Source organism: Saccharomyces eubayanus, chromosome XVI (genome assembly GCF_001298625.1).
Source record: "Saccharomyces eubayanus strain FM1318 chromosome XVI, whole genome shotgun sequence".
NCBI classification, from domain to species: Eukaryota; Fungi; Ascomycota; class Saccharomycetes; order Saccharomycetales; family Saccharomycetaceae; genus Saccharomyces; species Saccharomyces eubayanus.
In genome coordinates, this window is record NC_030975.1 from 627,712 (window position 1) to 649,102 (window position 21,391).

General features: G+C 39.9%; 13 protein-coding genes across 13 annotated transcripts; 8 read left to right on the forward strand and 5 right to left on the reverse strand.

Moving 5' to 3' along the window:
• Positions 1 to 277: 277 nt before the first annotated feature.
• On the reverse strand, positions 278 to 928 carry ERV2 (flavin-linked sulfhydryl oxidase; the record flags this gene model as incomplete). The annotated part of the gene is made up of 1 exon (XM_018368481.1): positions 278 to 928. One exon carries the CDS (start codon positions 926 to 928, stop codon positions 278 to 280), a length of 651 nt encoding a protein of 216 aa, XP_018219061.1.
• A 183-nt stretch (positions 929 to 1,111) lies between these two features.
• TIP41 (Tip41p) lies at positions 1,112 to 2,191 on the forward strand (the record flags this gene model as incomplete). The annotated part of the gene is made up of 1 exon (XM_018368482.1): positions 1,112 to 2,191. One exon carries the CDS (start codon positions 1,112 to 1,114, stop codon positions 2,189 to 2,191), a length of 1,080 nt encoding a protein of 359 aa, XP_018219062.1.
• A 327-nt stretch (positions 2,192 to 2,518) lies between these two features.
• Positions 2,519 to 3,742, forward strand: TIF5 (translation initiation factor eIF5; the record flags this gene model as incomplete). Its single annotated transcript, XM_018368483.1, has 1 exon — positions 2,519 to 3,742. The coding sequence occupies one exon, from the start codon at positions 2,519 to 2,521 to the stop codon at positions 3,740 to 3,742; it is 1,224 nt and encodes a 407-aa protein (XP_018219063.1).
• A 505-nt stretch (positions 3,743 to 4,247) lies between these two features.
• On the reverse strand, positions 4,248 to 7,466 carry PUF2 (Puf2p; the record flags this gene model as incomplete). Its single annotated transcript, XM_018368484.1, has 1 exon — positions 4,248 to 7,466. The coding sequence occupies one exon, from the start codon at positions 7,464 to 7,466 to the stop codon at positions 4,248 to 4,250; it is 3,219 nt and encodes a 1,072-aa protein (XP_018219064.1).
• Positions 7,467 to 8,268: 802 nt separating this feature from the next.
• On the forward strand, positions 8,269 to 8,644 carry RPL43A (60S ribosomal protein eL43; the record flags this gene model as incomplete). The annotated part of the gene is made up of 2 exons (XM_018368485.1): positions 8,269 to 8,270; positions 8,368 to 8,644. Coding segments are annotated over 2 exons (279 nt in total).
• Positions 8,645 to 8,918: 274 nt separating this feature from the next.
• THP3 (Thp3p) lies at positions 8,919 to 10,331 on the reverse strand (the record flags this gene model as incomplete). The annotated part of the gene is made up of 1 exon (XM_018368486.1): positions 8,919 to 10,331. One exon carries the CDS (start codon positions 10,329 to 10,331, stop codon positions 8,919 to 8,921), a length of 1,413 nt encoding a protein of 470 aa, XP_018219066.1.
• Positions 10,332 to 10,579: 248 nt separating this feature from the next.
• MCM16 (Mcm16p) lies at positions 10,580 to 11,125 on the forward strand (the record flags this gene model as incomplete). Its single annotated transcript, XM_018368487.1, has 1 exon — positions 10,580 to 11,125. One exon carries the CDS (start codon positions 10,580 to 10,582, stop codon positions 11,123 to 11,125), a length of 546 nt encoding a protein of 181 aa, XP_018219067.1.
• Positions 11,126 to 11,321: 196 nt separating this feature from the next.
• MSF1 (phenylalanine--tRNA ligase) lies at positions 11,322 to 12,731 on the forward strand (the record flags this gene model as incomplete). The annotated part of the gene is made up of 1 exon (XM_018368488.1): positions 11,322 to 12,731. One exon carries the CDS (start codon positions 11,322 to 11,324, stop codon positions 12,729 to 12,731), a length of 1,410 nt encoding a protein of 469 aa, XP_018219068.1.
• A 72-nt stretch (positions 12,732 to 12,803) lies between these two features.
• TAH18 (NAPDH-dependent diflavin reductase) lies at positions 12,804 to 14,864 on the forward strand (the record flags this gene model as incomplete). The annotated part of the gene is made up of 1 exon (XM_018368489.1): positions 12,804 to 14,864. The coding sequence occupies one exon, from the start codon at positions 12,804 to 12,806 to the stop codon at positions 14,862 to 14,864; it is 2,061 nt and encodes a 686-aa protein (XP_018219069.1).
• Positions 14,865 to 14,964: 100 nt separating this feature from the next.
• ATG11 (autophagy protein ATG11) lies at positions 14,965 to 18,489 on the reverse strand (the record flags this gene model as incomplete). Its single annotated transcript, XM_018368490.1, has 1 exon — positions 14,965 to 18,489. The coding sequence occupies one exon, from the start codon at positions 18,487 to 18,489 to the stop codon at positions 14,965 to 14,967; it is 3,525 nt and encodes a 1,174-aa protein (XP_018219070.1).
• A 289-nt stretch (positions 18,490 to 18,778) lies between these two features.
• Positions 18,779 to 19,306, forward strand: MAK3 (peptide alpha-N-acetyltransferase MAK3; the record flags this gene model as incomplete). The annotated part of the gene is made up of 1 exon (XM_018368491.1): positions 18,779 to 19,306. One exon carries the CDS (start codon positions 18,779 to 18,781, stop codon positions 19,304 to 19,306), a length of 528 nt encoding a protein of 175 aa, XP_018219071.1.
• A 200-nt stretch (positions 19,307 to 19,506) lies between these two features.
• NHP6A (high-mobility group nucleosome-binding protein) lies at positions 19,507 to 19,788 on the reverse strand (the record flags this gene model as incomplete). Its single annotated transcript, XM_018368492.1, has 1 exon — positions 19,507 to 19,788. One exon carries the CDS (start codon positions 19,786 to 19,788, stop codon positions 19,507 to 19,509), a length of 282 nt encoding a protein of 93 aa, XP_018219072.1.
• Positions 19,789 to 20,068: 280 nt separating this feature from the next.
• Positions 20,069 to 21,265, forward strand: SMK1 (mitogen-activated protein kinase SMK1; the record flags this gene model as incomplete). The annotated part of the gene is made up of 1 exon (XM_018368493.1): positions 20,069 to 21,265. One exon carries the CDS (start codon positions 20,069 to 20,071, stop codon positions 21,263 to 21,265), a length of 1,197 nt encoding a protein of 398 aa, XP_018219073.1.
• Positions 21,266 to 21,391: the final 126 nt, after the last annotated feature.

Below are 21,391 nucleotides of genomic sequence, written 5' to 3' on the forward strand. Positions count from 1 at the left end.
GGCACACTTTCTTTCTCACACAACACTAGCATAAAGACGTTTTAGCATCTTCACTTTTTTATAAGTCATCATTGTCATTTTTCTGGAGCATTCTCTGTCATCATTCTCTGCACTTTTCCGCACTCACATTCATCACGAAACTTTTTTTAAAAAAAAAAAGCCCGGTCGGGTCCTTTACTACTATCATATATAGAAATTCATCATAAATATATATATATATATAATGAAATACAAACCAAATTTTTTGAAAATATCATACTGTTTAAACACATCCTTACTAGCCCAGCTGTTTGGCCTCCTTCTCCAGCGATACTCTTTTGCCGTCGTCGTCGCTGCAGCCGCAGTCGTAGTCCGCGAGGATGGTGACACAATCGTAGATGTCCTTCTTCAGGAACTCGTTCACCTTGTTATGGATGTGGCACCCCCACATCGCCGCGGCCGTCCTACTCGACGTCTGTATCGGGTGCTTATTGATCAGTTTGACAAAGTGGTACGAACACTCCCCACACGGGTACAGCTGTGCGTAAAGCTCGATGAACGTGGCCAGTTTCTCTCTTTCCTCCGCGCTAGGCTCATCAGGGAACCTCGCCAGCAGCGTGTGGAAGTACTTCCACGACGCCCGGCCCACCTCCTGCTTCACCTTCTCGTCTCCCATCAGCGGCATGATCGTCTGCTGCTCAATCTCCTTCAGCCGGGCCTCATTCTTCAAAGCTGCCGCCTCCTGTACCTCCTTGGCGCCAGCGTCCGTCTTGATCAGGCTTGGCGTGCTGATCGATAGTTCGTTCGAGGAGAAAAACATCCACAGCCCGACAATGCCCAGCGCTGCGATGATCCTGATAGCATGGCTCCTCTTGACTAGTTGACCCATTTCTTTCCGTTCTTGCTGCGCTTCTTCCGGGGCCTCATGCCTCCCTGTGTGTTCATCCATCGCCCACGTTTACCTTTAATCCTTTATCCTTACTGGTTTCGGTTCACTTTTCCGCTTCGTTTACCCGGTGGCTGGAGCCTCTTACGCTTTTAGCTGTATATAATAAGCACATCACTATACTACGCACCCCCCTCCCCAAGAATCACGGGAAACATCATACACACATACACGGCCTCAGATCGAATGTCCAAGAGAAATACCGCCCCCCTCAGATCCCCAGGGATAAACACTGTCCAGATAAACGCTGCCAGAGAGATGCATGCGCAGACCGTACGCGCTCGAAGAATGCCCATCCCAGCCGGCAGCATCACCGCATCCTCGATGACCGCCCCCGTAGCAGCAACGGCAGTGCCACCACGACATATCTGCAATAACCCGAACAACCCGCCCTGCGTGAGCTGTGGCTCGGTCATCATCCCATCGCCCAGAGCCACGCTGCCCTTGGAGGACAATCCTTCCATCTCCATAAACGACTGGACCATCTCTTCCAGGAAGAAGCCCATTTTGAACTCACAAGAACTGGACGTCTGGGAAACCGAGAAGCTCAAGGGGCTGACCTTGCCCGAGATGATCTTCGGCAACAACTACATCCGAATCGAGAACCCGCGTCTAGACTGGTCTATAGAGTTCAACGCCCTGGACGCCCTGAAGAACGTGCAACTGCAGGATTCGGGCATCCGCGTGGCGTACTCGAACGATTGGATAAACTCCAAGAGGAAACAGAACACATCGGGCACGGGCACTGCACAGCGGTTTTCCAACGATGTGAGCGCAGATTCCCTCAACATTATACACAAGTACGACTGGACCTACACCACAAGCTATAGGGGCACAGAGAACTCCCCCGAGTCGAGGTTCAAACTGGACAATGACCAAACGCTACCACTCGACAAGCTGGCCGTGCACGACAAAATCCTATTCTACGACGACATGATTCTCTTCGAAGACGAGCTCGCAGACAACGGTATATCCATACTCAACGTGAAAATAAGGGTCATGAACGAACGCCTGCTGCTGCTGAGCAGGTTCTTCCTGAGAGTGGACGACGTGCTTGTGCGGGTCTACGACACGAGGCTATACGTGGAGTTCGACGAGAACAGAGTGATCAGAGAGTCCAAGGAGTACGAGGGTAAATACCACGACGTACTGGCCAAGCATAGGCTGTCCCAATCGCATGACCCCAAGGCCGCCCTGAGAGATAGCAACTGGGTTGCTCAGAACACACCCATGATCAAAAGAGAGTGCGAAACGATCCAGTTCTAGCCGCCAACAATGAAATAGAATACATAAATATACATACAGCAGGTTTCAATATACTACCGCATACAGAATGATACCACGTTCTTACCCGTATTCCAGCTTTTCCAGTAGTGAAAAATTTTCATCGCACCGCAATGAGTGAACGAAAAAAAAAAAAAGAAAATTGATGAACTTGTATCGTTAATTAGTGGCGAAAACACACCCCCCTTCACCCTCCCGGCCGTACAAAGACAACTATTTATCAGGAGTCTACCGTGTGTCTTTTCCAACTACCTTCATTTGCACCGACTCGCACACGCACACACTAACACTCACACTCACTGAGCCAAGATGTCCGTTAACATTTGTAGAGACAACCATGATCCATTCTACCGTTATAAAATGCCTCCAATCCAGGCCAAGGTGGAAGGTAGAGGTAACGGTATCAAAACAGCAATTCTGAACGTGGCTGACATCGCCCATGCGTTGAACAGACCTGCTCCATACATCGTCAAGTACTTCGGTTTCGAACTGGGTGCTCAAACTTCTATTTCCGTCGACAAAGATCGTTATTTGGTTAACGGTGTTCACGAACCTGCTAAGTTGCAAGACGTGTTGGATGGGTTCATCAACAGGTTTGTTCTTTGTGGAAGTTGTAAGAATCCAGAAACCGAGATCATAATCACCAGGGATAGCGATTTGGTCAGAGACTGTAAGGCTTGTGGTAAGAGAACTCCAATGGACTTGAGACACAAACTATCGTCTTTCATTTTGAAGAACCCACCTGATTCCGTTTCCGGCTCCAAGAAGAAGAAGAAGGCAGCCACAGCTTCCGCCAATGTCCGTGGTGGTGGGCTATCCATTAGTGATATTGCTCAAGGTAAATCTCAAAACGCTCCTTCGGATGGCACTGGTTCATCCACTCCACAACATCATGACGAGGATGAAGATGAGTTGTCGCGTCAAATTAAGGCCGCTGCTTCCACTTTAGAAAATATCGAAGTCAAAGATGACGAATGGGCCGTTGATATGTCTGAAGAAGCCATCAGAGCTCGTGCCAAAGAACTAGAAGCTAACTCTGAACTCAGCCAATTAGATGAATACGGTGAATGGATCTTAAACCAAGCTGGTGAAGACAAGGAAAACCTTCCATCTGACGTGGAACTATATAAGAAGGCCGCTGAACTAGATATTTTGAACGATCCAAAAATTGGTTGTGTCTTGGCCCAATGTCTTTTTGATGAAGATATCGTAAACGAAGTCGCTGAACACAATGCATTTTTCACTAAAGTTTTGGTCTCTCCGGAATACGAGAGAAACTTTTTGGGTGGTATTGAAAGATTCTTAGGTTTAGAACACAAGGACTTAATTCCAACATTACCCAAAATTTTGGTTCAGTTATACAACAATGACATCATTTCAGAAGAGGAAATCATGAGATTTGGTACCAAAACATCCAAGAAATTCGTACCTAAGGAAATATCCAAGAAGGTTCGTAGAGCTGCGAAACCATTCATTACATGGTTGGAAACCGCTGAAAGTGACGATGATGACGAGGAAGAAGACAATGAATAGATTGAGGTGCAAAAGACTTATGTGTAAATTATTATATGACATGACATAGGATAAGGTTTATGTTCTGTTTGAGTTTGAGCCGTTGATGTATAGGTATGTAAATATTTATAAATGCAATATTTCTTCCTGTGCGCTCAGTAAAGGGCGCTGGAAAAAAAAATAGATCAGATTTATTAATTGATTCATTATTAAATAGAAAAAGAGAATAGGTATATGATTCCGCTCACATGCATACGCTACATACATATTTATATTTCACGACGTTGTGCTTCATAATTAGTTATTAATAACAGTAGAGGCTGGAGTCTATCTAGGAGTAAGACAGGAAGAAAGAGAGAAAGAAACAAAAAATACAAGTGAAATAAAAAACGGGTCATTAATCATTATAAGTACCTAAGAATGTCAATACTTTATTGGTATTATTCTGCGGTGATGGTAAAAAAAAATTGAATTGGGCCAGAATCAAAAAGAAAATTAAAAAGGCAAGGGAAATAAAAGCCAAGACTTAATATCCGTATGACCTGTATCGGGACAAATTTGTATCATTATTATTGTTAACATTGCTATTGTTAATACTACCATTAGCATTAATATTATTATTATTATTATTATTATTATTGTTATTATTGTTATTATTATTGTAATTATTATTATTGTGGCTCACTGAGCGACTTAAAGGATTCATGTTCATTGAGTAACAAGTACTATTATTAGTATTATTGCTGATATTACTGTCGTTGTTATTTGGTTGCTGTGCACCATTTGGTAGGTTGATTATCGGTAAAGACAAATTTGTTCCATTAGCGATTGTGAGTGAGTCAAAGTGTGGTGTTAAGTCCTCGTACCCATTAGACATAGTATTTGCGTTTGAATTTCCATTCCCAGGGTACATTAACTGTTGATTATTAAAGTATGAATTTATTTCACTCATCGGAACCGGGTTAAAGTTCAAAATTGGAGCTGGACTAGCAGCATTGATTGGTATGATACTATTTTGTCTTGAATTTGAACTTCTCACGCTGGAAACCGAGACTCCTCTTGCACGCCCAGGAGAATGGAACCCTTGAGAATGTTGTTTACGGTGACTTTTGGAGGATTGCTTGGGGGATATTCCAGATGATGATAATCCAATTTCTTCCAGCAGTTGACGGCTTTGTAAATTGATAGTAGAGTTCAAAATTAGCTGACGGATTTTAGTCATAACTTCATCTCTTACATTATTGTCAAGGATTCTTGAGGTTAAAACTTTGTAAATGAATGTTGGGCCATAGTTGCCTTCATCCAGTATTTGGAATAAGATAGAATCATTAGAGACTGGGCCATCAAAAACTGCACGGATGATCTTATTCTTGGATAATAATTCTTCTTCACCACCTCTTAAATTTAGAATCTTCAAGATTGTCAATGAACCTAATTTATGACAACATAGTTTAACCAAATTACTTTTAACCAGTTCATCACAAAGGATTATGTTTTTATTGGGTAATGTACAGGTATCCAACAACCAAGTAATCAATAAAGTACCGTTATTATCTGTAGCCAAATAAGGGGAGAGTACAATTATCAGCGAACTTATCGTCAACAGTTGGCTTTGAGTGATGGTAGAATCTGCCTCGAGACAAGCCCTTACAGCACGAGAACCGTATCTGTTTTGCACTATTGTCCAAAAATGAGACAGAACGCTTTCAAAAATAAAACTATTCCAGGGAAAACCAAACTTTAAGATACCTTGAATAACGTAATTGCCGAATTGATCATTAAAAAGTGAGATGCAATAGTCTTTGACACCTAAAGTCACAAGATTGATTTGCCTTGGTGTCTTCGCCATTTTGATAATCTTTTGACAAACCCAGGTTCCATTCTTGTGGACACCCATAGATGTTAAGTATTTGTTACATTTTCTAAGCATAATATCTCTTATTATATCTGAAGAATTCTCAAATAACTTTTGAACAACGGTATTGCCCAAATAGTCTGAACTCAATTCTGGTAATTGATCTAAAATGACGATGGCAAGCTGTTCGATTTCTATATTAGATAATGAATTTGAATCAAATTGTTTCCTTAACTCACGCAGTTTTGGCGGATCGAAAAAGCTCTTCTTTTTAGAAAGTTTAGAGTTGTGTTCAGGTAGTGGACCAAAATCGTTTGTATTAGAAACTCCCTTATTTTTCAACGCATTTTTTAACAGATGATTCAACTCTAATTGGTCATATCCTAATGGAAATGATTTTATGGTATTTAATAGATTGACCTCATTATCAGATAATGATGGTGGAGGCAATGGAAAGGGGTATGGTTCACTTTCATTCGAAGACAATTGCAAATGGCTCATATTTTGGGTGGGGTTGCTGTATGAAAGGTTGGGTTGATTAAATGAGGTTGACTGTTGCTGCTGCTGTTCTGATTGTTGCTGCTGGTAATTAAGCACTCCGTTATTCAGTTGTTCCTGCAATAAAGGCTGCTTTGGTTTGCTACTATAAGCACTGGCGTTTGGGGGTTGTTCGTACATAGGAAGAACCCGTGCAAAGGACACAGTGCTAGAAGCACCTACTTTTGAAAGCTCTTTACCTTGCAAGGCTTCCAAGGCACAAATTGCACTTTCTATAGTAGAAAATTCCACCAAAGCCATATTTAGGCCACGTAGCGTTCTTGCCGAGAGGACTTTGCCATATTGCGAACACAATGTCGCTAGGGAAGTACTTGTAAGGTTTACAGTATTTTGTTGTTGTTGAGTGGGTTGCAATGGATATACATTCGAAATAGATATTGTATTAGTGGGCAAAAGCGTAGATATTTGATTGATCAATGGAACGTTTTGGTTTGTGGTAATCCAGTTGATTGAGGCTGGATCAACACCGTCAAGAATAACAAGCGATTGAGGGGTGCTATTTTGGATCATGGTAGGCACTTGAACCTGGTGATTTTGCGCGGGTTGTTGATAGTAAGGAGCATCTGTGTATACCCTGTTTATAGTTGATTGAGACTGCGAACGCTGTCTATTAACTATGGGAGTATTGAGGTAGTCTGTGTTATTGCCTGTATTCGACCATATGTTCGAATTCCCATTCTTTTCCAAAAAACTGTTCAACTGAGCTGTTTGAGGCAAGGCATAATTTTCGGTGGACTTAAATCTGGTCAATGGCTCAAAATAGGAAGTAGCATGGGGATAATCAAACAAAGGGCTGGATGACGTGTTAGTTTCTGTATTTGTACTCCAAATGTTTGTATTCGTGGTATTGGCCGCACCCGCACCGCTGGTAGATGAAGAATTCGCTGTCATTTGCGAGGATACTGTGTTGTTTCTTGTTCGGGTCCGGCTTGTAGTAGACTGCAGTGACAGTGGCGTACCTCTTGTAAAAGAATCATTAGACAATCTTGGAGCATATGTGGTCGTATTCAAGCTCTCCGGAGTGCTACTAGCAGGAGGAGCAACGACTGCTGTAGCGGCCTTCTTTGAATGGTGCAGTTTTGCACTAATGGAAGGTAACAGGTTGGTTATAGTATCTGAAAACCTGCCAGCGCGAGTACGATACGAGCCAATTTTCTGTGGGGAAGCGCAATTCGAACGGTCCCGCTTGTCAGACACGCCCGCCGAACGAGGGCTTACGTTCAAAAGCACATCTCTTCTGATGTCCTCTTCATAAATTGGAATCGTGATCCCGGGATCTATGACTTCCGGGATGTTGGATAGGTTGCCGTTATACAGTCTTTTGTTGTCCATCAGTAGTGAGGAACAGCGGCGGCAAATATCTGTCGGTTATAATGAGTGTACGCTTAAAGTAGTAACTAATCTCTGCTCTTTCTGCGAATTGAGTTGCGCCGTTACTCTGGGCAATTACAGCTCCAAACCATCGCTTGTTCTTTCGAGGGGTGGTTTCACTTTATTACGATTTTTTTACATATTTCTTTTTCAGCCAGAAATCCGGGTGACCGTACATATTACCGTTTTTTCAAGACCGCATCTCCAAAAATATAAATCCGTACATATTTATGAGTTTTTCACTTTTTTGTTGAGCTTATTTTCTATAGTTCTAGTTTTTTTCATTTCTTGACACGATCGGTCCCGACGCAACGCAAGAGGCGCCTCATTCGGTATTGCGTGTGGTATTGGGTTATATGGATGGCATAGTTAGGTACAATATTCACTATATCACAGGCTTATTTTCGTTTGTGGGAGTTGGACCAAATAACAGGAAGACAACTGAGACAAAAATGTATGGAATATCACACACACACCTACCGCTCATTTGTGGAGCCATGTGTTTTGAGGAATAGTGCTTCGTAATGAAATGAAAAAGAAGAATAAAATATTATAGCGACCATCGCCGTGTGGAGTATACGGAGGGGCGATTGACGCCATGCTTCAAAAGCGTACAATAGCTATATGATTGTGGAAATAGAATACAGAAACTCAAGAATGCGATGAACTGTCGCTGAATGTGGACGTGGCGAACTGTTGTGCCGATGCTCTTGACCGGAAAAGATGAATATTTGTGGTTACAATAGAACATGTACAAGAACGAATGTATGCTTCCATTATCATGCGAAACACTAAACTTCACTCTTTATCTAGAATTTATTTCAAGAATTACTAACATATATGATGAATTTTTTTTAAATAGGGCTAAAAGAACTAAGAAGGTTGGTATCACTGGTAAGTACGGTGTCCGTTACGGTTCCTCTTTGAGAAGACAAGTCAAGAAGTTGGAAATCCAACAACACGCTAGATACGATTGTTCTTTCTGTGGTAAGAAGACCGTCAAGAGAGGTGCCGCTGGTATCTGGTCTTGTTCTTCTTGTAAGAAGACTGTCGCTGGTGGTGCTTACACTGTCTCCACTGCTGCTGCCGCCACTGTCAGATCTACCATCAGAAGATTGAGAGAAATGGTTGAAGCTTGATTTTATTTTAATTATATACAAATCCATAAAACAACTATATATAATTAATTATAACTCTAAAACTTTTCTAGTACGTACTTGCTCTTTAGCGTCCGAAGATCTCCATCTTTACAAGTTCCTCTCTTAGCCTTAAGTATAGTGAACATATGGCTTGATTACTAAGTGCAAATCCAGAAAAAGTGCTCTCAAGATTTTTTATGTATCATTTGTATATATGTATGTATATAGAAAAAACAGAAAACTATCTACTTTGTGCGCCCTATCCCTCTTCCCACTATTTTTGTCCCTTTATATCAATCTTCTTGAATTTCATGAAATTCTGTATCAACTGTACCCTACAACCCTTCGTATTTAAAATTTTGATATCTTTCATTTTACCATTAGTGTCACTAATCTGTTTAGTTACTATGAAGTCGATCAAGTTTTGCTCACTCAAGAAATTTATTGTTTCATCTATACTGGTGAAACTAAACTCACTTTTAATAAAATCTAAATTGATTTGATTATAACTCTTGCAAATCACGGTCAAAAATTTCAATTTTTCCAGATTTAAAAATGAGTTGATCAGGCATTTTTCGAATTTGTGCAGCTTCGTATAACTTTTCATAAAATAATGATAATTCCCGACTAGTTTCATGTTACTCAACTCGAAAATTATCTTGACATGCTCATCCCCCAAGATTTCCGACGCGTTATCGTCCATCAACTTCAGTTTCAACTGAGAAATCGCTGGATAATCCTCAGTTAACATTGAATACAAAATAGAATAACATATAAATTCCGAGTATGATTTTTTCGGTATCGTAGAGTTTTCAAACAACGCCATGATTCTATTCTGGCATTGGTTGAATTCGCCAAGGTCTCCGTTCTCCAGGGCAATTCGTGCATGCGTTTGGTAAACTTTAATAGTAAATGAATTCTCAATCATCTGCACCCTTAAATCTTGTCTCATTGATTTGAATTGGTCGCAAAGGTAAGTATACGTGGCCGCTTTCGATTGGTACTTCTCCATCAATAAACAATACGTTTTTTGCAAAATGTTTGGAGGCCTAATCAAATCTGGATTGGGCTCCGATGTCAGTCTCAAATATGATTTTTCAAGAGTTTGACAACGCCCCACCACATGTATTTTTTTATCATACTTATGAGACTTGCTGCTGATTGCGTTCAAATTCGCAAAATCTTCATTCAAGTTGTCGTTACTATTCGTCGTTGCTGATGGGCCCTTACTAAATCTTTCAGCCCTTCTCTTTCTTCTTTCTAATTCAGCACTGTCATCCGTTCCAGCTTTCCTTCCCGATGTCGAACCAAAAGTACTTTTCCCCACTGTAGTACTATTACTCACTAGTTTATTTGGTATGGTGTTAGAAGAGTTCGGAATCTTTTTGGATACCTTTGGTAGTTTCTTTTTAGTATTTTTAGGCATATTTTTATGTAATCCAGGAAGCGGTGTTACCATCAAAGGATTGGACACCTGATTAATGTTATTCCAAGGCAAACGTGGTTCTGGCAACGGTATCGATGATTGCTGGTTGGCTTTAAAGTTATCATTATTAGAAGTCAAAGAAGGAAAAGATCTGGCGTAACCCAAAGGACTATTCAGACTTTGTCCAAATAGCCCGGTTTGAGACGATGTCTTTCTGTCCCCCGTGGTATCGTTAGTAAAATGGCCGTAAGGATTTTGCATATTATGGCTAAAATTCAATATTTTCACAACTAGAATTCTAATCTCTGTACTCTGTGGTTCCTTTCTAGATATGCAAGTCTCAATATTTTTGATTTAATTTAGCCTATTACCCAAAAAATTTTAAATCGTCAAGGATGATGCATCGCTAAACAGGTTCCTTTAACCAGCATTATACACAGTAATTATACAATGATCATACACGTCTGACTCGTATTATTCAGCTGAGGGGGATTGGGAGTCGTTGTAAGATGACCAGTGGTACTGAAGAGCAATGGCAAAGGATCCAGCATTTGGAAAAGGAGCATGTGGAAGTATATAAAGAACTACTAACTGCGTTAGATAAACTGTACCTGATCAGGAAACACAATCATGCAGTAGTATTGAACTCCAGCCAGAAACGTCTCTTGGAAATCAGACACCAACTTCAAATTAATCTTGAAAAAACCGGCCTTCTCATAAGGCTTTTAGAAAAACCAGATAATAGTAATATATTATTTGTGAAACTACAAAACCTATTAGAGGAAAGCAATTCTCTGGACAACGAGCTCTTGCAATCATTGGGTACCCAATCTTCATTCAACAAACAATTGATCGAATCAAGACTGGAGCGAGATCAGTTGATGGCAAAACTGGTAGAGGTATCCTCGAGGTTTCCAAATGAAACTTTACGTGCAGACGATGATGAAATTGCCGAAAACCAGGTTGAGTTGGAAAGGGAGAATGAAACTATACAGGAATTACTTATTGCTTTACAAATACATTCTGGGTATACAGATATATCTTACGCAATTTAGCCTTTATTGCACAATACTATATACATATTCAAATAATACATCAATACCAATAATAACAAACGACAATAATAATAATTATATAATTGAGGTTTAAATTCTCGAAGAAAAAAAACCGAAGGAAGAAAAAATAAAGGAATCATCCACGAACTAAAAGAAATAAACAGACAAAGAATCTCCCCTTTTTACAAGTGGCTTTATGTTTCCCAATAGCATAGTAAGGACCAGGACCGGTCTTTATCGCTTATATTCAACCCTTAAAGCTCAGCACGTGGAAATCAACGGTGTGAAGTATACGACAAACCCCAAGATATGCAACGTTACAGACTCAATAATCAATCTAACAGATAAAGCATTACATTTAAAGGAATCACATCCGGTAGGTATTCTTCGTGATTTGATTGAGAAGAAGTTAAATTCAATCGACAAATCATTCAAGACCTTTAATAATTTCAGACCGGTAGTCACTACTATGGAAAACTTCGACTCTTTAGGGTTTCCCAAGGATCATCCTGGAAGGTCTAAATCAGACACCTATTATATAAATGAAACACACCTGTTGAGAACACATACTTCTGCCCACGAATTGGAATGCTTTCAGAGAATAAAGAATAATATAGATGGCAGTAAAGCCGGGTTTCTAATATCTGCGGATGTTTATAGAAGAGATGAAATTGACAAAACCCATTATCCCGTATTCCATCAAATGGAAGGGGCCACCATTTGGAAGCGAACGGAGGCCAAAGATGGCTCAAAGGAACCTACTCATATTGTTAAGATCCGCGATGATATTAAATCGGTTGAAGATCAACTGAAGAAGGAAAATGTTAAGATAACTGTCAGCGATGACACTTTACCCTTGAAAGAGGATAATCCTAAACAGGAATACATGACCGATTTGGAGGTAGATTTATGTTCCCAACATTTGAAAAGGTCCATCGAGTTAGTCGTTTCTGAAGTCTTCAACAAAAAAATCACCAGTATGGTCGAAAGTAAATCAAACGATATACCTAAACAGTTGAAAGTTCGTTGGATTAACGCTTATTTCCCCTGGACTGCACCATCATGGGAAATAGAAGTCTGGTGGCAAGGGGAATGGCTGGAACTTTGCGGTTGCGGATTGATTCGTCAAGACGTGCTACTTAAAGCGGGCTATAAACCTTCTGAAACCATTGGATGGGCCTTTGGTTTGGGCCTGGACCGTATTGCTATGCTTCTTTTCGAAATACCTGACATTAGACTGCTTTGGACATCTGATGAAAGATTTTTGAAACAATTTTCCAAAGGTTCGATTAGCTCTTTCAAACCATACTCCAAACATCCAGGCTCATTTAGGGACGTTGCATTTTGGTTGCCAATGGATAAGCCTGATGTTCATCAGGTTCATGAAAACGATTTAATGGAAATAATCAGAAATATTGCTGGCGATTTAGTAGAGAGTGTTAAGCTAGTTGATGATTTCACTCACCCTAAAACTGGTAGAAAATCCTTGTGCTATAGAATCAACTATCAATCGATGGATAGAAATCTAACAAACGCTGAAGTCAACGCTTTACAAGATACGGTTTGTTCTAAATTGGTTGAAGAATATGGTGTAAGACTAAGGTAAGAACAGGAGCTAAACGAGAATTGGTTCTCATATCGCAACTATGTACATATATAGATCCTGTAAATATCCGAAATGGTTTCATACTATTTCAATGTACATTCATTTAACTATCCGCTTTACTTAGTAAATAAGCATTTGCTGCAATGCGATGACTACATGAAAAAAAAAAAAAAAAAAAAAAAAATTAATTTACAGTTCTTCCATCCAAATCAAAATACGACTGAGGTAGACATTACCAAAAGATATTTTAGCTTACTCTGCATGTCATCGAGCAAGAAGATCGTCATCCTTTATGGATCAGAGACAGGTAATGCGCATGATTTTGCTACGATCTTGTCCCATCGACTACATCGCTGGCACTTCCCACATACATTCTGTTCCATTGGTGATTATGACGCACAGGATATCTTAAAGTGCAAGTACCTTTTTATCATATGCTCCACCACAGGTCAGGGTGAACTGCCAAGGAATGCTACATCAAAACGTGAAACACCAGTAACACTTTGGTCTTTTTTGAAAAAGAAAAACCTACCGCCGAACTTCTTAAACCATATTCAAACTGCCATGTTTGGACTAGGTGATTCATCTTATCCCAAATTCAATTATGCCATTAGAAAATTACACCAACGAATTGTAGCGCAATTGGGTGCAAATGAGCTATTCGATAGGTTAGAGGCTGACGATCAAGCCATGGCTGGGAGCAATAAAGGAACTGGTCTTGGCGTTGAATCAGTATATTTTGAATACGAAAGGAAAGCATTGGAATTTCTATTAAAGAAGTTCCCCAATAGAAGGTTGGGCAATAAGATAATTAAACGGGAAGAGCTGGATCCAGAAATTTACTTAGAGCCAATATCTTATTTACAAATTGCAGACGAGAATGCGAATGAAGATCTCAATGAAACTAAAATCGAATTTCAAGGTGATGAATCGGTGAAGATTGGTAAAGTTAACATTAACAAAAGAATCACATCTCATGATCATTTCCAAGACATAAGACAGTTTACGTTTAGTAGTATTGAAAATATAGAAGAAGAAAAGTATGATCCTGGGGATACAGCAGCTATTTATCCCTGTAATACAGATGAAGATGTGTCGAACTTTTTAGAAAATCAAAGCCACTGGTTAGAGGTTGCCGACAAACCATTGGATTTTACCAACGGAGTTCCAAAAGATCTCAAAGATGGTGGGTTAATCAAACCGCTGACTTTGAGAAACTTACTAAAATATCATTGTGATTTCATGAGCATTCCCAGAACAAGTTTCTTTTTGAAGACTTGGACTTTTGCAACAGATATAACTAAAATGGAACGTGGCAAAGAACAGCTAAATGATCAAAAGGAAAAATTACGTCAATTTGCTACCGATCAAGATATGCAGGATTTGTATGACTACTGTAATAGACCTAGAAGATCAATTCTTGAGGTATTGGAAGACTTTCTTTCTGTAAAGTTGCCCTGGAAATATGTGTTGGATTATTTGCCTATCATTAAGCCAAGGTATTACTCTATTTCTAGTGGTCCTAGAGATCCAAACATCGAACTAACAGTAGCGGTAGTGAAATATAAAACTATTTTAAGAAGAATTAGGAAGGGAATATGTACTAATTACATTGCGCTCTTGCAAGAGGGGGAACAAGTGAGGTACAAATTACAAAATAATCACATAATCAAGCAAGAGTTTTTAAATAAACCAATTATTCTTGTTGGACCAGGTGTTGGTTTAGCCCCATTGCTATCCGTGATTAAAGGAGAAGTATCCGACAACATGAGGCTATTTTTCGGCTGTAGGTATAAAGACAAAGACTATATATATAGAGATACATTGGAAGATTGGTCCCGTAAAGATAAGATTTCTTTGTCTACATCCTTTTCTAGAGATAGTGAAAACTCACCAGGTGTCAAGTATGTTCAGGATAATTTGTGGAGATTGGGCGAAGAAATTACTGAACTGGTGATCAACAAAGATGCTGTTTTTTTTTTATGTGGCTCATCAGGTAAGATGCCTATTCAGATTAGATTGACATTTGTTGAGATGTTGAAGAAATGGGGTGGATTCAAAAATGAGGAGGCTGCCAAAAAATACCTGAAAGACATGGAAAAATGCGATAGATATATTCAGGAAACTTGGTGATTGACAAGATGAATTATTAAATCGAAGGAATAGTGTTATATAGATATAAAGTGATTAATTATAAAGAATATTGTTACTCTCAACAAACGTTCAGCCGGACTCAAATTCCTTGGTAGGAGACTACAACAGCAGTGACTTGAAACCAAACGGCACCCTTGGGTAATCGGAGCGGGTTATTAGAGGAGCTATCCGCTACAAAATGTTCCAATGTGATGATTCTTCCTACAAACCATTCCTTCCCTTTTGTCAATCCCTTTTCGTCTTTTAAGAAATATCTTGTGTTTTCCTCAAACGCTGTAAATGCAGCCCAAGGTCTCATTTGCTTGCTCTTTTCCTTGCTAGCAGTATTTCCTTGGGAGACAATATTGCTGTGTATTATCGAGGGGGAGGATTGTATAGACATGGCATCTAAAGGTGGCGGTGTTGATAAGTCAACGGACGAAAATGATGAGCTGAGCGATGAAGTCGACGATGACATAGACCCAACGGAGTTAACGTTTTCTCTTGTTGGTAAAAATAACGCTAAATCGCCAATTTGAAAATTTCTCAAGGTAACCTTTTCCCTTTGACACCTTTCCAATACTGTTCTCTTAATTTTATTCTCTTTGGTTAATTTTTTTGCCAAAGTTTCAATGTCTTTGAATCTTCTAATGACTGCAACTTCGTACAGTTTATTGTCATATAATTGTGCAATATTTTCCACAAATATGCTTTGCTGGGCATCTTTATCAACTCCATTGACGCTCGACTTTATCAAGTTATATTCGTCCTTTAATTTTTGAAAAACTGGACTCTTTATTACCGAGTTATCAGCAGTGTCCAACATTTGAGTACTTTCATCCAAAATATTGCTTTGAGTGACACCCTTTTTCAACCCTTTGACACGCCTGATTTGAATGTTATTGTTATTATCAAAGGTTAGCAATAGCCCAATATTCTCCAAGATGAAAACATTTGTTGAGATAATATCAAACATCTTATCTTGCAAAGCTTGTGTGGAAACCATATCGTTCATATTCCCGTCATTGCGAAAGGAAATGGTATCGATTTTTTCGATTTTTTCGATCGAACTTGATTTGGCCTCACTTTCACTTTTTTCCAAAGTTGTAATTTGTCCATTTAATCTTTCGATAGCATTCTTTAATGAATCAATCTCTTCTTTATGCGTTTTACGAATTTCACTCATCTCAACTTGTAAGCGTTCCCTGGATTTAAACACATCATCATAGTCGCTTTTTAGTTTATTGATGTTTATCAATTTCTCATTATCATGGTCAACTATATCGTTCAAGTGCTTTTTAAATGAGACATTAAGTGCAAAAATTTCGGTTTTATGCGACTGTTCTTCGTTAGTTAACCGTGCCAGTTCCTGATTTAAGTTAGTTAACGTTTCGCGATATGCTGTCTTTTCCACTTCCGCATCGCTCAAATTTCTCCTCATATCAGAGATTTCCTTCGATTTTTGAATGTTTTCATCCTTCAATGATTGAATTTGTTGCAATAAATCTTGCAAATTACTCTCCAACTCTTCAACTCGATGACCGTTAATTTGTGGTATACTACTGTTGTTTAAGTCAGAAGGTTCTAACAACACAGATGCGCTTAAAAACTTTTTTTTATTTACACTTGGAATGATACTATGGAACGGTTTGATATGAGTGTTCAAAATACCCAGGGGCCAGTGGTTTACGTCAGAATACTGAAGCTCATGCAAAAGTGATTCTAGTTTTTTTATTCTTGTTTTATACCCTTTAACTAGTTCATCGCTTCTCAACATGACAGATTCTTCGAGAGAATTATTACTACTGTTAAAACTATTGTTGTTATGAGTTTTGAAATTAGAGTAAATTATATGAAATCTTTTGGCTTCGGTGAGTGTTTTCGATAGCAAATCGATGATTGGTTCTGGGACGTTTGTTTCTTTAATTTGTACCATGTAATTGTCAATGACCTGAGATAGTTCCTGTAGACCTTTGTGATATTGAGTGATTGCATTCTTGTCCTTATGTTTTTCTTTATCATTAGGTGGAGGAGGAATGGAATGATATTCATTCAATTTATCAAAATCTGAAGAGGATAATAAATCTTCACAGAAAACGGTTGCAATGGAACCAAAATTTTTAATCCATCTACTTCTTGTGTGCAGTTCGTTTTGTTTAAACAACTCTAAATCTTGATCAAAACTCGAAACAAATGACACGATTTGTTGAAACCATGATAGCCTACGGTATTTTTCCATTAGATAGAGCCCATATATTAGGGGTAAATCCTCCACTTGGGCGAATTCCACTTCATATTTCTTGTATAGTTCTAAATCCTTATTACAGTCATTTAACAACAACTTCTTTATGCCTAAAATTTCCATTTGAGTGAATGCTATGTTCCCCAACGTGACAATGGCATGCATTTGCAATCTTTTCTTCAAATTCATGAGTTCTTCAGTTTGACAGTATAGGGCTTGTGAGATAGTAAATAAGGACTTTATAGAATTTTTCTTATCCTTTTCCAACGTCTCATTCATACTTTTTAGAAATGCTTGATCGTTGAATTCTTCTGGTTCTTTATCAAGAACATCTCTGCTTCTTGATCGCAAATCTGATACCAAATCCTTGAAGCTTGCGGCCATTTTGTCTTCTAGTTCATATTTAGATTCATTGGGAGTGAACTGTTGCCGCAGTTGGTCAATGTTTTTTGTGATGGTGTCTCTGAAATTCGAATTTTCGTCAATTTCTCTCTTGATCTTGTTCAGCTTATTATTAATGGAATGATTCAAAAACTTTACAGATTTTTCATTTTCCAGGAGAGATTCGACATTAGTAAACTTTTGTAAAGAGTCACCCTCTAAACCAGTCAATTTACTCAGAGTGTCTTTGAAACATTTTTCCCATTTTGAGGTCATGCCATTGTCTATCAATTGATTTAAGAATTGAACGTTTGAATTATACAAGGTTTCGACATCAAAGCAGTACAATTTTAGGTATTGTGAGCAAACCGTCAAACTGTTAAATATGTGGGTAATCTGGGCTATGATGTCTGGTATGAGACTTCTGAAATAATGGACGTCTATTTCCAGAGCGCTTAACCAACCTAGATTCGTGGTTAGTAAGCTAGTTACGGTGTGGTAATCTAAGCGCGGAACAGTCACATCTGCATCTTCTAAGGGTGAGGGCATAGGCTTGATCATGATAGTGTCGCTACCTTCACCTACGTGACTATTTTTGATTAAATATTCCAAAGTCTGGGTTAAATCTTTAGAATTAAGGGTATTTTCAAAGCTAATGTCCTGCGAAGTGGCGGCGTTCACTGGTGTAGGTTTATGAACAAGTGAAAACAGTCTTCTATCATACACATAAAACTCATTTAACGTGAAGGATCTATTTATTAGCAACTCTTTAAACATGGACGGTTTTAGTTTATTACCGTAAGGCAACAAAATCAGCAACTGATCAGGGGGTATATTCCATTTTCTAGTCATGAACTGTTTAAACTCGTCCAAGGAAACAAAGAAGTTCACATTAGTTGTAATAGATTCCCCAGATATTGCATTAATGATAGTAGCAGTAGTTTGAAGCGGCATTGTTGTCTGCTCTGCAGATGCAGTGTTTTTACCACCAGGATCTGCCATAATGTTTAAGAGAAAAAGAGGTAGAGGTCGCTTACAGAAGATAGTAGTACGCTATTGTTTGAAATGATTCTCTTGTAATCCTGCTCTGGGAAAGGTGGTGTGGTTAAATAAGGGCATCGCTATTATATAGTTCCATAATTACCAAGAAACCGGGTAGCCGAGAGCGGTAAAAGGCTCTCCAGAGCAATAATCATAACAATAATGATGAGCAATACACACTTGAGTTAGTGTAGAAAGAGAATTGCAGGGAAAAAGACGTCAGTACCAAAGAGAGGTGCTGGGCGCAACCATGGAAATAGTGTACAAACCATTGGACATACGCAACGAAGAGCAGTTTGCAAGCATCAAGAAGCTGATAGACGCGGACTTATCAGAGCCGTATTCGATATATGTATATAGGTATTTCTTAAACCAATGGCCTGAATTGACGTACATTGCTGTGGACGTCAAGAGTAGCACACCTAGTGCACCAATCGGGTGCATTGTGTGCAAGACGGATCCGCACAGGAACGTCAGACAGAGAGGATACATAGGAATGCTTGCCGTGGAATCCACGTACCGTGGTCATGGCATAGCGAAGACGCTGGTAGAGATTGCGATCGACAAGATGCAGAGAGCTCACTGCGACGAGATTATGCTAGAGACAGAGGTAGAAAATGTGGCGGCGCTGAACCTGTATGAAGGGATGGGGTTCATTAGGATGAAACGGATGTTCCGGTACTACCTGAACGAAGGAGACGCCTTCAAGTTGATCCTGCCCTTAACTGAGAGGAGCTGCACCCGGTCCACGTTCCTAATGCATGGCCAGATGGCCTAGTTAATAAAAAAAAATAAGACACAATAATAATATAATATATATTAATAATACAATTTTTTTTATTTATTTATTTAATCATATGTATAGATATAGAAGTAAGTGGTAGAAAAGATGGGAAGAAAAAGATAGAGAGACAAATAAACCAAGCTTCAGAAAGAATAAAGAGGAAAGGAAAAAAGAGACGCGTGCGCGAAGCACCACTAAGCCAAAGTGGCATTATACAACTCCTTTTCGGACTCGTATCTCTTCTTGTCGGCCTGCGCCTTGGCCTCATAAGGTTGCTTTTCCTCTGGGGTCAAGGCCTTCCACTTCTCACCAAGCTTCTTACCGACCTGTCCAAACGTGATATCTGGATTTTCAGAACGAACAATGTCTCTGTTTTCGTTAGCGAAAAACATATAGGCGGACAAAGCCCTTTTGGGGGCGTTTGGGTCCTTCTTCTTTCTAGTGGTTCTCTTCTTAGGTTCTCTTGGGGCAGCCATTGTATGTGTGTGGTAATGTGTGTGTGCTAGTCAATTGAGCAGAAACAAGTACAAAACACGACCCAAAACAAACCTTCCTTAACAGTGGTCACCAGCAATAAACACTGTGTTGTTTGTTTGCCCACCGCTAAATAAACGAACGGCGAAAAAAACAGGCGGCAAAAGGCGGGTGATTAACAGTATATCGCGTGCGACGAGGCGTGCGGGTAGGACACGGCGCCACTAATTTGTGACACTTGGGAGTATTTAACGTCGTGCGGTGCAACAGGTCGGCGGAAGTATGGATGTATGCAGGGCCTCAAGAATGAATCGCATGCTCACGGACAACACCAGGGCTCTGAATGTGCCCCCCAGTCTCGCTCCCCCTCAGGAGAGGACCATTTTCGCCAAGGAGAGGATATCCATTCCAGGGTACTATGAGATCATCCAGTTTCTGGGCAAGGGCGCCTATGGAACCGTGTGTTCTGTAAAGTTCAAGGGCCAGAATCCACCCGCTAAGATTGCAGTCAAGAAGATCAGTAACATCTTTAACAAGGAGATTCTTTTAAAAAGGGCGATTCGCGAGTTGAAATTCATGAATTTTTTCAAAGGTCATAAGAACATCGTCAATCTGATCGACCTCGAGATTGTCTCCAGCTCGCCCTACGATGGACTGTACTGCTACCAGGAGCTGATCGACTACGACCTCGCTAAAGTGATTCACTCCTCCGTGCAGCTATCGGAGTTCCACATTAAATATTTTCTTTACCAGATCTTGTGCGGGTTGAAGTACATACACAGTGCAGACGTCATCCATCGGGACCTGAAGCCCGGAAACATCCTGTGCACTTTGAATGGGTGCCTGAAGATCTGTGATTTCGGTCTCGCTAGAGGTATCCATACCGAGTTTTTCCAATGCCAAACAACAAATTCCGCTGTGCAGCCCCATATAACCAACTACGTTGCTACGAGGTGGTACAGAGCACCTGAGCTGCTTTTGTCTAACCAACCGTACGACAAGTCCATCGACATCTGGGCCGTCGGCTGTATCCTTGCGGAATTTTATGCCCGGAAACCTGTCTTCATGGGACGAGATTCCATGCACCAGGTTTTCGAGATCATTAAAGTATTGGGTACCCCCGAAAAGGACCTTCTAATCAAGTTTGGCACCATTAAAGCCTGGAATCTTGGCAAAAACAGCAACAACCCTGTATATAAAAAAATCCCATGGTCTAATATGTTCCCCTTTGCGTCGCACGAAGCCATAGACCTCATCGAATCGCTACTCCATTGGGACTCCACGCACAGGCTGAACGTGGAACAAGCCATATCACATCCGTTCCTAACTGATGTACGGAAACCGGACGACGAACCAGTGTGTCTACAAGGCCCCTTCGACTTCACTTATGAATCCGAGTTGAGTTCCATGTCCAAATTAAGAGACCACCTGATTAAGGAAGTCGATGATTTCAAAACCGAGCTATTCTCATCCCTGTAATCGCATATACACAAAGGCATATATATTTATATCTAGAGATACGTACATGCACATCATACTCTTACAATGGCGTTATTCCTTTTTTTTTTGCACAAATCTCGCGGGTAACGAGAAGGGTTTATTAGC